We start from the raw sequence: 14,666 nt of genomic DNA on the forward strand, positions 1-14,666 counted from the left end.
TCCGCTCTCCCAGATAGTGAAAGGACTGTGGTCCCAGTGGGCTACTCTGGAAATGCGGGAAGGCGTTCTACAACTGGTGGCGCCCGTCTCACTCCAGCGTATTGTGCTCCAAGCTTACCACAGCCCGCTGGGAGTGGGTCACTTTGGCATCAATAAGACGCAGGCACGCCTCTGTGACCGGTATTACTGGGGCCGCTGCCGCTGTGACGTGGACACTTACTGCCGGCGGTGTGACGACTGCACTGCAAAGAAAGGTCCCGGCGAACAGTCACACACCCCTCTCCAACAGTGCCAGGTCGGCGAACCAATGGAGAGGGTGGCCATTGATGTGTGGGCTTCTTTCCCACTTCAGACAGCGGGAACCGGTTTGTTTTGGCTGCCAAACCAAGAGGCACAGATGGTAGCGGACACACTCATCGGCGGGTTCTTCTTCCAGTTTGGGGTCCCACAAGAGCTCCACTCCGACTAGGGCTGCAACTTTGAAAGCAAGGTCAGTAAGATCTGCCCTTCACCCACAAAGCGATGGTTTGGTTGAGCGTTTCAACCGCACGCTCGGCACCCAACTGACCTTTGCCACCAACGAACACCAGCGGGACTGGGATCAGCAGCTGCCGCTCATCCTGCTCGTATGACGCACCGCAGTCCAGGAGTCGACGCGCTGCACCCCTGCTCTGCTAATGATGGGACGGGAACTGTGGATGCTAGCTGCAATCCCCTATGGACAACCCCCCGGGGTAAAGGAGCCACCAGGGATGGAGTATGCCCAGCGCCTGCAGGATCACCTGGATAGCGCCCATTCCTTTGCCTGGAGCAGCTTCAAGCTGCCGGAGTCCGACAACTGTGGAACTATGACCTGCGAGAGAGGCCGCCACTTCCAGCCGGGTGAGTGGTCTGGGTCTATAACCACCGCCAAAAGAAAGGGCGCCTTCCGAAACTGGATGTACCCTGGGTGGGACCCTGTACAGTCCTGGACCGCGTGGGAGAGTTGGTCTACTGGGTCCAGCTGCTCGTCCAGAATGGGAAAGTGGTACTCCACCGCGACCGCCTTGCTCCTTATCATGGACCGGGGCCAGCAGTCGTCTCCCTGGGTGTCACATCACCGTCACCCAGGGCGCCCCCGGTTTCACCACCGGACCCCCTTCGCCAGTTCGGGATCTACAAGGAACTCTCCCCAAGACGAGGCGTGGGTGCCACGACACCGCCGACAGCCTACTCGCTACAAGGACTTTGTGTCCTCCACCGCCAGCCCAGTTGGGAAATCGAACCATGCTGGTTCCAAGCACCTCATGCTACAGTCACTTGGGGGGGGTTAAGGGGTTGTTTTGAACACTTGGAACCGCATTTCATCGCTTGCCAGCTGTACCCTGACAGGATGCCACCGTTGCTGTTGTGGACCAACAGTGGCGACATGAAAAACATGTGCCAGATCGCAGCGACACCAGCGGGACTGGCATCGCCCCAACTACGGAGCTGGACTCTTGGGCATTGCGCCCTACAGATTCTTTGGGGACAAAAAGAGACTGAGGTGGGGGCAATGTAGTGATCCGTGCATCTATGTAATAGTGTCTTGTGTACTGTACTGTACTGTAATTCCTGTTGTATTGTGTTCCTTTCCCTCTCTGTATTGCCTGCAGTTGCTGGTCAGCTGTCTGTGTCTATGTGTAAGTGTAGCCTGCACGTGTGGTGCTTTCTGTGTTCCCCTGTTATTGGCTGTTGTTTGTCTGTGCCCATTGGTCCTGGTGTGCAATTGAGGACCAATGGGATGTGTGTAAGCTCTGGTACCTGATTACAATAAAGGGGCGGAGTTACATAAGAGGGCGCTGCACCGCCAATTATGTGTGTGTTCTGAAAGCTGGTTACTGTTCCAGAATTGCAGTGAAGCAGACAGAGCAGTTGTCTCTGAGTAATTAAAGCAATTGAATTTGAATCAAACGTGGTATCTCCTTCCTTTCTGCCTGTCTTCGAAACGCTACAATATGAACACACTCAATAGGTCTGGAGTAGGGAATCCAATCCCGGACACTTTTCCCAATCCCAGGATTTAGATTTTTTGTTTTGTTTTGTTTTAATCCTGCGATTCAATTTTTTAAATAATAATAATAATAATAATAATAATAATAATACCGTAGTTTTGCTTTTATTAGCCTAATAATTAGTGGCGTACATGCGTAGGCTAATGCAATCACTCAACAAAGGAGTTCTTCAGCAAGTTAATTATAGTGAAAAAACACATAAAGCATTGCAAGTAAAGATAACATAGTCATGTCGTTCCACCTTCAGCACAGAACAAGTGAGTGATTTCAATGTCTAAGCAGGGCGGCCTAGCTGCCTGCTCAACTCAATAATACTGTTATTTAAAAACATAAACTTGGATAAAACACACTGAACTGATTAAACGGTCCACCCTGCTGGGCATTGTCAGATCAGTTCCTCTTTCAGAGGGTGGTGGCTTCTTCTGCCCTTAACAGGCAGGACCAGCAGCCAAAATAGTCCTCAATCAACTCTCACCATACCCATCCAAGCAGTCATGATCCTGACATTGAATAGCATTAATCCCATTTCCCAGTATAGCATTCCTTTTCTGTCACTGAACCTTATTTCATTCAAATAGATTGTGAAAGTGCCATATGATGAGAGATGTTCTAGTCTATACCATGCAAAAAGTAGGTTAAAATAAATTAAATCTTAAAGTCTCTTCTGACAGATTTAGGTTTGTAGAAACTCTTATGTTGGTTACAGACCAGAGCAGTCAAATATGCAAAATACAAATGTTTTCTCTGTTTTATTTTATTTTATTTATTTATTTAAATTAAGGGGTGTGTCAAACACTCCTTTTATTTAAGCTTTCTAAAAGTTTGTTTTGTTTTTTATCAGGGTCCCAGAGGGGCTTTTGGACAAAAGGTTAGTTCACTGTGCTTATAAATAAATGTCATTTTTTTCTGTTTATTTAACTTTAACCACTCATTCTCCTCTATTAAAAGACTGTCTTTACTTGACACAAAACATTGAACACGTCAGTACAGAGTTCTTTATTTCTACATCCTCAGAATAACGTTGTTTTTGTATTGTATCCAGGGAGATAAAGGAGCCAACGGTGTTGATGGGAAAGATGGACTTGTGGTTTGTGTCCCTTTTTCTTACTATTTAAAGGCTGCAGCCAAAGCAACAAGAATACAGACTTGATCAGGATGGTCTACTACTCCATATGAATATAGAGATATATAGCTCTGGCCAAATGTTTTGCACCTCCCTATAGAATTAACTAACTTTGCTTCATAAAGTCAAATGAAACCCGCTGAATAATGTTATATTGACATATTGAATTACATACCACTTTGTAGTTTTATACTTAGAAAAATTGAAAAGTTTTACATTTCAAAATCTAACATGAAATACTGTATTACTATTATGGCTTCCGGTAGACTTTTGCGATATAATTTTGTAGTTTAGTTGATTTAATAATAATAATAATAATAATAATAATAATAATAATAATAAATAAAAGATCAAAATTATGTTCACATGTTTTATTTTTTTAATTATGTCTCAATCCTAAAATTCTAGGTGATGGAACACTTGGCATAGCTGTAAATATGGGCCAACTCTACACTAATTACATTTCTGTACCAGCATGTACTTCTCTGCCAAATCTGCCAACTGTGTCAGTTATTAAGTTTATGAGATTGAATACTCAATAATGATTCCACACATTCCGCACAGTGTATTAACCTCAGGTATGTAAACATTTAGACGAGGAAAAGTCAAAAATAAGTATTAAGGTGTAAGATGTTTAATAACCAGAAGGCTTGTTGTACAACACCCCAGTCTGTATAAGGGAGACTAAGACCAGAGCCAATACAGTCTTCGAACCCGCCTCCCCATAATAAAAACATTATTATGAAAAGTGGTGTTTTGCATGGCTATATATATTTACAGGAGTGAAATATTTGTTCAAAGTATTAAGCTTGATAAATTGAAAAACAATACAATCATTTTAATAGAACCTGCAAGAAACTAATCAGAACGCTAATGTACCTAGTCTTTCCTGCAGCAAGTTATTTCTTAATTTCGTTTTTTTAATGGCTGCATTTACAACAGAAATAGAGGTAGCACACTATGATTGTCACGCTAGTATTCCTGAAGAAAAATCCCTTGACCATGTCAACAAACTTCCAAGTGCGTGCCAGTGGGTCTCATTTTATGGTAGTGAAGGGGTGGTTATGCTAATATTTCAGATATCGCGCATCATAAGAATGTACCAGTAATGAAACGCACATTGCCTTAAAAAGGGTGTTTACGATTACTTTGTAACATTTTAGAATAATATGAAGCACTGATGTGGCTTTGTGGCCTTTCGCTGGTTGTTTTTTTTTTCGAGTTTCATTGGCCCTTGCGTTGTTTGTTCTCAAGTTGTACGACAAACATTTCTTAACACACGATTTCCAACAGAATTACAGAAGGTTAGAAAGTGTATTTCTGTCTCAATAAGATGAACATAATTCTTCAATTTGTCCCTTGAATTTGATGTCTTTTGACCCACGGAACGATGTTAATCGTACCAAACTGGCTTCGGCCTACCCCCCAAAATCTAGAAAACTGCAGTACAATGGCAGTAAGATGACATCATGAATCTAGAATAAAAATTCAATTCTGGGTGTCAAAAGTCATTGTAAACGTAGCCATAGTCGCCTACTCTGCATAGTACTCCATTAAAGTCTAAGTAGTATTAAATTACATATTGTATGATGTCCCAATCATTCATAGCGGTTTTAAGTTCAATTACAATTTTTTTTTTGACAAGTCTGTGTTATGGTGCTTTAACTTTGAGTTCAGAAGCTGCTTCTTAGTTATAGATGCCTGCTGTGTGTAATTTAGGCTAGACCAGCCAAAATGACTTTTAATTAGTAAGTATTAGCACCATCTAGTGCACAGCACTGTATTTCCAGCAAAACTTAGCAAAAGTTTGCAAAATGGCAGGTCACTAGATGGCCCTGGTTCTTACTTCATTAAACACTGGTTGAAGCTACACATCTATAATAGGCAGCTCCTGAACGAAGCTGAAAACACCTTTAAAAAGACAAATGGTGATAACAATAACTTAGAATGATTGCAAACATTATAAGAAGTTAAGGGGACAGTGAAATAAATATGAAAATGAGATTTGAAGCTATGTGTTTTTTACTGATGTCCATGAATAGTTAAAAACAGTCCTTTTTGTTATAAATACTAATGAGGTTGTGGATGAATGAATTGTTTTTTTTTATTCATCTGCTAGTGGAACATTTTCAGCTAAAGTGCTGCCAAAAATGCTTTCAAAGGCAGTGAATGGTGATTAATGGGTTCTGCAATAAGTGTGTATCTTCCCTGCTTAGTGACTGTTATTTTGATGTGTTGACAGCTGTTCTACAAATAAAAACAGTGTTAATTCAGTAGTTTGAATCAAGTTCAACAGTTTGGAACTCAAGTGGAACTGAATTACTTAACTGTGATGTGTGGTAAAACCTACATGACAAAACTGTTTTTCCCCTGCTTTAGGGTGATTCTGGATCCCCTGGCTTGCCTGGATGCAAAGGAGATGATGGCTCCGATGTAAGTAGTCATTATAAAGTTAAATGTCCCATTACGTATATGGAGTGCAGAAAAAGAGCTCCCTTCCTTCCTCCCACTCAAATGACTGCAGTTGACAGCTGCATAACTTCAAAGACAAAGGTGAAATGAAATGCATGGTGTTTTTTTTAACTGGCTTTATGTTTGTGGTAAATGAAACACATTTTTCATCATACTGATAAGGGATGTATGATGTATGAGGTAGCCTAACAACTACTGTACTGCACAACAATGCTAGTATTTAAAATGTCGTGCTTGCAAACGTTGCATGTTTTACAGTGTGTGTCTTGCAACTCTCAACCATATGGAAATTTTGGTATGCAGCTCGTAGGGTCAGGAAGTTTGGCCACCCCTGCCATATATCAACAGCATGTACATAACAGTAAAGAATAACAATTAGCAATTGCACTTTAATCACAATTCAATGAATGATTTTCCAGATACAGCAGTCCGTTGCATATCCGACTGCAGTGGGACCAGTGACCCTACTGGTCAGACACCGAGCATATTCAGTGTGGATAAGAAGCAGGGCTGAATCTCTGTCTTCCGGGATCGGTAGCCGCCCACTTCTGCTCTGGATTGCTCGACGTAAAAGCGATTCTGGCTTTAGGCTTGTGAGATCGGAGGACGCTCATACGCCCTCAATACGTCCGTGTTGTGTGGGGCGTCACTGAGAAAAAACAACATAATTCGACATTTCAAATTGGTGGAAAAAAAATAATAAGAATTGGTCACTCTAAATTAAAAAATAATCCTGTTTTAAATACCATTATACACAGCTGTAACAATTATTATATTCACATAATAATTGTTTTGAGATTCAGTTTTTATTAGGGAGCTCCCCTAATAAAATAAGAAAGATACAGGGACGTAATGCTTGTGAAGGTAGCCTTCTGGTGCGTGAAAGGCAGGAGATCGAGACGGAGGTAGAAGTTGATAAGCCCCGCAGGCAAAAAGGATTTATTTACATATCAACACACTGAACAGTATGAAAACGCACTATTTATAATATACATTTACACAAAAAACCCTCTTCATGCGCAGAGCTCCTGCCCTGCCACTGTACTGTATACTCTTCTATTAGTGTTGGGTACTTTACACAGTAGCAAAAAGGTTTAGAAAAAAAAAAAAAAAATACTTTCCATTGTAAGCACAACTCGCTTTCGCTTCCCTGTAGCCATTTGGATTAGCGCTGTAATGTTGTTGAAGAGCTTGATCATGGCGGATAAACAGTTAGGGCGGATATACAACAGATTACTGTATATGCAAAAATGTAAGTGTGACACATAGACAGATGGATGAACAAACAGATAGACATCTCATATATCCCCAGAATTTGATATTCTCAAAATCTTATGCTAAATAGTTTTAATAACAAGTCCCATGACAATTGGATAAGCAATTCTCCATATATGTGAAAAGATGTGAAGTGACATATCCTACAACAGTTGTTAAATAACTAAGTATTATCATTGACAATTGCTATCTGGAAACATCTAACATTTGATTAACTGATTGTAAAGAGTTCCACTGATGGGTTTTATGAATTTTTAAACCTTTCCTAATTGGTTGTGTGAAAATGTGTAAACGACTTGGTGCAAGTCTAAGCTAATGTATTCTTCTGTTTGTTTAGAATTGCTTTGTATATCAATTCTGTTAGTCATCACATCCTAGGAACTTTTCAAAAATCAAAGTCTAAAGCATATCTGATGCCTCAAAATGGCTGTCAGAAACATCTCAGCTGTTACTGTAACCAGTAAAATGTCACCCAGCAACACTGCCCTAGTTTATGTAACTAAATACCACAATAAAGTCCTTGCAGGTCCATGGTAAATAAATATGGCAGACGTAGTTCATGGATAACAGACAGGATTGCACAGTATTGAATTGAAGGGCAGCAAGAGTTGAATTAGGGTTAGCTGAGATTAACAGTCAGTTATGAACTTTTTAATTGCTATTTACAGGGGGAACCTGGCCCTCCAGGTGAAAAAGGAGACCCAGGCCCGTTTGGTGCTAAAGGACAAAAGGTAAGTCATAGCTCCGGTTTCCTAGATGTGCTGTGATTCAATATGAAAGTAAAGAGAATGGGCTAGATTCTCAAAGCTATTTACTCCGTCTTCATTAGCGCTATTTTTATTTATTTTTTAAAGGAAAATTACCAATTACGTTCAACAATGAGTATAACAACGATAGACTACTTACAAGCCCCTTAAGAACTATCTGTTTAATTCTGCTTTGCTAACATTATTGGGTGCATTTTTACTTTCTAAAAACATTTTTTGGAGTAAACAGTTTTGAGAATCTAGCCCAATACCTTTAGGAGCTGCCGATGGTGCATCCCTCTGGTTAGATAGGTTAAAATCTTTTTTCTTTAGGGTGAAATAGGTACATCTGGGATGGCTGGATTATCTGGGATATCTGGAGCCACTGGCCCCAAGGTAATATACAATAATGTTTCTTACTGTACAGTTGACTTGATTCATTCTTAGCATTTGTTCATGGTATACTGCCTCCAAGATGTTCTTGTAGGTTGACATCTCAACATATCTTATTTAAAAGTTTTATCTTTAGTGACGAACTAACCATACATACTGGCATCTGTACAATGACTGAAACCCATGCAGCCTACACAGTTTTCTTCTAATTACAGGGGGATCCAGGACCAAGAGGTATGAAAGGAAACAAAGGGGACCAGGGAGATGGTGTGAGTAAATATGTACAGTATGACATAAACCATAAAGGTGTAATAATCAAGTCTTTAAAAATCATGTCCTGTCTCTCACACTAAAACATTACAACTTTGCTGCAAGTCCCTTGTCATTTTTCTGTTCATGGTTTAGTTTTCCACAGCAGGAGTTAATCTACACTGTGGTGGCTGGAGAAACAAGCTTCACCAGATTCAGTTTGGAAGAAAAGTTATTTTGAAGCCTTGGTTAAGAAAGCCAATAAAACAGAAGGCTAAAGTATCAGTTTATGCTGGTAGTAGCCTACCATAAATTCTTAAAACTTTGATACATGAAAAACATGCCCCCATGCCAATTGTTTAATACATTTTCCATTTGCTATATATGTTACAATAAAAGTCACAATATTGCCAAATCTTAAGATTTACTGGTAAATGTCGAGATTTACCAAGTAAATCAGTAAATGTCTGAAATAAACATGATAACGGACATTTACATTTAAATCTCAAGAATAAACAAGTGGCTTTGTCTAATTACCGAATGTCTTTTGAATCGCTTCCGGGCTTGACAGGAAAATTGTCTCTTTTTGGTGGGCAAGGGTTCAAACAGTGTATGTGCAATAAAAAGTGCTATTGTAAGGTGTGGAGGCCTCAGAATGACACATGGTTTCAAAAGACAACCAGGTTTCAAAAGAAGAGGTGCAACCACATTTATTTTCACAGACAGACAAAAAATGGTGCACAAAACAAAAAGATGTACTGTCACTTTAAAACACACTATTTACAAATTAACAGGTCATGAGGGGAGCGTATATTTATAAGTCCTGGTCCTTTAAATACCACAGTCCCGTGCTTGACCAGCCCTTGGCAACTGAAAGGCAGGAAATAGCTCTGCTTAATTTGATGAAGTAACACATGGAAAGATTCTCTGTCCCAGGAACACTGTCCTGACCGGTGGAGAAGAGGCCCCTTTTGTACACTTTGGCTCCACCCTGTACCCAATTACCTGGCCTGTAAAACATTTAGTGATATCTTTAAATGATATAGAGATATCTGAAAAAGCATTTTTGATATCTCATTTAAAGCTCCATTTAAAGATATCTGGAAATGATTTTGAGAAAGCTCTAAATGTATTTTAGATATCTTAAAATGATTTACAGATATGTTTAAATGTTTGAAGATATCTTCAGATATTTAGAGATATCTGGAAATGATTTAGAGATGTCTTCAAATATTTGGAGATATCTATACATTCATTTGAGATATCTGTAAATGATAATTTGGGTTGCCATAGAAGCCTGCCACTGGCTGCAAAGCTAGTGAGTGAATAGGGGAAATAGCTGACTGGTTAATAACAGGAAAGAAGGCGTACAAACAGTGTGAATAGAAATGCACTGAATGATTTACTTACTGTAGCTCTAGCCCTTGAAGGCTAACTTATAAAACTTTGTAAACTCAAGATGAAATGTGCTTGCAATGACTGCTTCACTTCTGTGCCTCTTTCATGGTTTAAGGGGTTTTTAATAGACTGCTTCATTTAATATATATATATTTTTTTAATTTACAGGGTGATTTTGGAAATCCAGGAGTCCAAGGTACAAAGGTAAATCTGAACTAAATATTATATTAGACTGATGCTACAGATCTGTCATTATTATTAAGATCCTTATAATACTGTACAAATCTTGAAGTATCATCCATAACTATTAAACACTCAATAGTGCTGAATTTAGAAAAAACATTCTATGACAACGTTTTGAGAAGTCTTGTGAAAAAGACATTGAAAAATATTTCTCGTCAAAATGTTTGTCATTGAATTTGAGTTTCTTTTTATTATTTCTAAATCATGAATTATACTGTAAACTTCACTACTGCATGCATAATATGTATTGTCACATTTTGAGGTCACATGTGCATTTTGCAAAGTTGAAAATGTACAGATTGGTGAACTGAAATCACTTGTTTTGTTTTTTGGAAATACTCAATAACCCATATGGCAGAATATAGAACTGATCTTTGAAAACAGGTAATCAAAAGTGGAAATATTATTACTAATGGTTTCTGAGATCAGATCAGTGGCTGTAATTATGCTATTCTCAATAAGTTATCCCAATGCAATGGTAATGCTGATGGCTTTACATTTTTACCACCTAAGTATGCATGCTTATAAGCAGTTTTTGGCAGACAGTTACTTGTTAAGCCTTTTTATTTGATTTGGCTTCATACCATAAGATTTGCATGTTGGAGAAATGCTTCCAACTGCACAGAACACACAGCTCATGCAAAAGTCACTGAATAAAGTTTGTTATCTGTTATAAAAGACATGTGCATTTGCCAAATAATTAAACTAGACTTTAAAGGAATGGTTACACTTTCCTATGTTTTTACTATAAATGTTTAACATAGTAAAAGCATAGCAAAGTGTAATAAAGCATAGTGAAAGCATGGTAACACATAAGTCAGCATTGCAGAGATTACAGAGGTACTGTATGTTAAAGCATATTTAAAAAGACGTGGTAAACTATGGTAAATGCATAGTATAACTAATGAAAAGCATGGGAAAACTGCAACATGACTGTACAAATTTACTGTGGTAAACTTTTATTAGGATAGAATCCATTTTCTTACCAGGTTTTATTTGACTTTAATGTGGGTTATATACACACTTTAAGTACAGTCTTCTAGATTCAAATGTTCTGGACACTGTAGCTTCCTGATGTATTGAATTTCCTGTGCTGAAAGTGGTCTGGTTACAAGAAGACCAATCAGACATCATTTAACTGATTGCACAGGCGACTTACAATTGTTACAAGATATCACATTATTTCACATTATACACATTATACATTATTTCACATTATTTTTTTTATATACAATTACCCATTTATACAGTAGGGTTTTTACTGGAGCAATCTAGGTAAAGTACCTTGCTCAAGGGTACAGCAGCAGTGCCCCCAACCTGGGATTGAACCCATGACCCTCCGGTCAAGAATCCAGAGCCCTAACCACTACTCCACACTGCTGCCCCATTAATATGATTCTATTGCTTTTTGTAATTAGCCCTTGTAGTGTTTTTTTCAGACAGTTTTGAAGAAGAATGCTTTTTTTTAATAGAAGAAGTACAAAATCTCCTGGATTGTGTCTGTGGCAAGTAAAAAATGAACCCTTGGTGTCTGTAGACAGTAGGAAGCATCGTTTTATATCACATGAACGGTTTGATTGTATCTTCTTTAAGGGTGAGAAAGGAGAGAAGGGAATGAGAGGACCAGCAGGTGTCCGAGGGGTACGAGGCGAAAAGGTAAAAACAGCTGCATTACGGTATAGATTTAAGAACCTCATCATAATATGTCATTATCATTCCATGGCATTTCTTCACAAGCAGGATGAGAACACATCACCACATATAGGTGAATTAAAGTGTCAAACCGCTTCAACGTTAAGAAAGTGCATCATCTTGAAGGAGACACTGTACTACTGTATATTGTGTTAAACTGGAAGTCTGTGATTCCATCCTAATGTGCCTCCTTCTTGTGTTTCAGGGGAACACTGGACCTGCTGGTGCTCAGGGACATGAAGGCACTGCTGGTAATAACGGATCTCCGGTAAACAAAATCTTCATCCAGTCCTCTAAAAAACACGCACTGTGTATACACATACAACTGTGACCAAAAAACAAACTCAGCTTGTAATTTGAAGGGGTTAAGTTGTAAGTTCATATTCCTTTTAGAATCTCAATTTGTGTTTTTCCTTTCAGAAAAAAATGCTTATGACAATTTGGAGTAAATAACTTTAAGAATGTGGCCCATGTTGTCTCCTTCGATGTCGGAAAGCAATTGTTTGTGTACAGCTTTTTTCAGATGATATAGCGAACTTTCATTAACTTCCAAATGCACTACTGGTTGTACTGTATAGCATAGTTAACGGCAGCCATGTTTTTTTCCTTAAGGGTCCTCGGGGTGTTGCTGGTATGAAGGGCTACAAAGGGGAGCCGGGACCCATGGGACCAGAGGTAAGGATGCATTTCAGACTTGCTTTATCCCAAAAGAGAGACGTGAATCAGACAAATGACTCTTTAGCCTGCTTTATTCAGCTTTGCAGTCTGAAATCCATAGGGGCCCAGACTCCTTCTTATGTACTCAACTGCATTAGTAAAATTGGGTTACATGCATTAAATAGAGGATAGCACTCCCAAATTGAGCGTGATATGGAAAATAGGTACTCGGACACAGGTGTAGGGTTGAGCCAGTTGGTTATTGTCCATATTAAACTCAGTAGAGGGTGCTAATCCAATTACATGTCATTTCCATTCTTAAGGAAGAAAATGTATACAATCATTTAGTAATTTTTCCCAACTGTGATGTACTGGTACAATACATATATATTTAATCTGCATCAAACACTATTGTAGGTAACCATATGTGTAGCTGAAAATAAATTACACACACAATTTTTTTTTGAGAGGATAGATGCAGAGCTAGATTTAAGGAAAGTCATTCTTTGAATTCAGCTGCTTAATACAGGTTTAGATATACTTTATACCATAAATTGTACTTGTTTTATAAACAGGATACTCCACGACTGTTCTTGGAGCACACTGTTTATGTCACTCATGAGGGTACCTGTAAGCAACCCACTCAATCCTTCTGGAGGCTTGTTAACTATTCTGCTATCCTAATTCCTGCATTAACTACAGCTCTCCATGTAGGTTCATTGTGTATCTTTTACATTCTTGATAAGCTGCTATTTGAGCAGCAAATCATGATACAGTATGTATTTTCCAGTTTCACCACAGACAGGTGTAGCACAGGCTAGATCAGAAAAAGTGTCTGTTTATTATTATTATTATTATTTATTTCTTAGCAGACGACTTACAATTGTTACAAGATATCACATTATTTTTTACATACAATTACCCATTTATACAGTTGGGTTTTTACTGGAGCAATCTAGGTAAAGTACCTTGCTCAAGGGTACAGCAGCAGTGTCCCCCACTAGGGATTGAACCCACAATCCTCCGGTCATGAGTCCAGAGCCCTAACCACTATTCCACACTGCTGTTTAGATTTTGTATTGCTGCCTGCTAACTTTTTCGGACAGAATTGTACAGCAAATGAAACAGAATATTTGAGGAATTGCAATAGGAACCATGCAGAAGGATTGAAAACATCACAAAGAGGCAAGAAGACGGTTAACATATTTGAGAATTAAATATTAAGCTTTCAGTATAAAAATGCTGTTCATTCTTCCATGCCACCACTAGATGACACTGTTGGTTGCACAATGAATAACACTTCTCAATACCTTCATAATTCAAGGGAACTAAAGGTTCGACAGGCCTAATTGGACCTCCAGGAGAACCCGGCCCTGCTGGGGAAAGGGTGAGTACCAATATTTCAGAGTAAATTATTGTGTTTACAGAACCCCCCACCCCACCCCACCCTCCTCCCTCCCCTCCATATTAAACACAACATTAAGGGGGACTTTATAGTCCAGATATATTTATCATATTTAGATACTTCAAGGATTATGTCCAAATTATTATGTTTGTATTACAGAACTCATTTTAATCTCTAGTAATAGAATTTACAAATATTTTAAAATAATTAAAAGGTTATTGTTTGTGCAACATTTGTAACATTTAGTGTGGGGTTCCACATATTATTGCAGGGTCTCTTTGGCCCCACAACCTCACTTTAAGTAAGCCCCTGAGTAGAGGTAGTAGCAGTAGTAAACACATAATTGATGTATTGTTAACACTCCTTATAGTTGTCCCATTTCCTGACCTCTTCTTAGGGAGAAGAAGGTGCTGCAGGACAAGGCACACAAGGGTACCCAGGCTTCCAGGTAAGAGGCAGGTGTTTCACTCTCCACCCACACATTATCACCAAGCTAATCAAGCGATTCTCATTTCTGATGTCTTTTAACTTTGTACTGTAGATCTTTTCTTTCTTTATAAAAGTAGATATTTCAGCTTTATCAATTTCCCCCTAGTTCCCTTTAAAATATGTATACACAGTATCTTATTAGTGATGTAAGCATTTGTGGCATAACCAACTAACTTTTCATGACATGCATGACATTTATTTATGGTATAAGCAAAATATGTCATGAAAAACCATGAATTACGGTATTTGTGTCATGGCCGGTAAACAGCGGAAGGATACGAACATCGACCACAGGCTTGTTTGTTATCTCAGCATCTGCCCATGACACAAATACTGTAGTTCATGGTTTTTCATGACATATCCTCTATGAATCTATTTGTCCATGTTCCCTTTACCTCAGTACTAATAGCAGCTGTTTTCTGGTGGCAGTGAAACGGAATATGTAATATTATTATTATTATTATTATTATTATTATTATTATTATTATTAT

At 38.7% G+C, this 14,666-nt stretch overlaps 1 protein-coding gene across 1 annotated transcript in view; it reads left to right on the forward strand.

Annotated features, from left to right (window-relative positions):
- The window catches only part of LOC117400641 (collagen alpha-1(VI) chain-like), a 45,348-nt gene that overhangs the window by 13,371 nt on the left and 17,311 nt on the right, over window positions 1-14,666 (forward strand). Inside the window, exons 13-24 of the mRNA XM_059022721.1 lie at window positions 2,875-2,901; window positions 3,076-3,120; window positions 5,536-5,589; window positions 7,572-7,634; window positions 7,983-8,045; window positions 8,258-8,311; window positions 9,858-9,893; window positions 11,526-11,588; window positions 11,830-11,892; window positions 12,237-12,299; window positions 13,606-13,668; window positions 14,084-14,134. Coding sequence (XP_058878704.1) covers window positions 2,875-2,901; window positions 3,076-3,120; window positions 5,536-5,589; window positions 7,572-7,634; window positions 7,983-8,045; window positions 8,258-8,311; window positions 9,858-9,893; window positions 11,526-11,588; window positions 11,830-11,892; window positions 12,237-12,299; window positions 13,606-13,668; window positions 14,084-14,134 — 645 coding nt within the window. The remainder of the gene's footprint in view (window positions 1-2,874; window positions 2,902-3,075; window positions 3,121-5,535; window positions 5,590-7,571; window positions 7,635-7,982; window positions 8,046-8,257; window positions 8,312-9,857; window positions 9,894-11,525; window positions 11,589-11,829; window positions 11,893-12,236; window positions 12,300-13,605; window positions 13,669-14,083; window positions 14,135-14,666) is intronic.

Source organism: Acipenser ruthenus, chromosome 4, assembly GCF_902713425.1.
Source record: "Acipenser ruthenus chromosome 4, fAciRut3.2 maternal haplotype, whole genome shotgun sequence".
Classification (NCBI taxonomy): Eukaryota; Metazoa; Chordata; class Actinopteri; order Acipenseriformes; family Acipenseridae; genus Acipenser; species Acipenser ruthenus.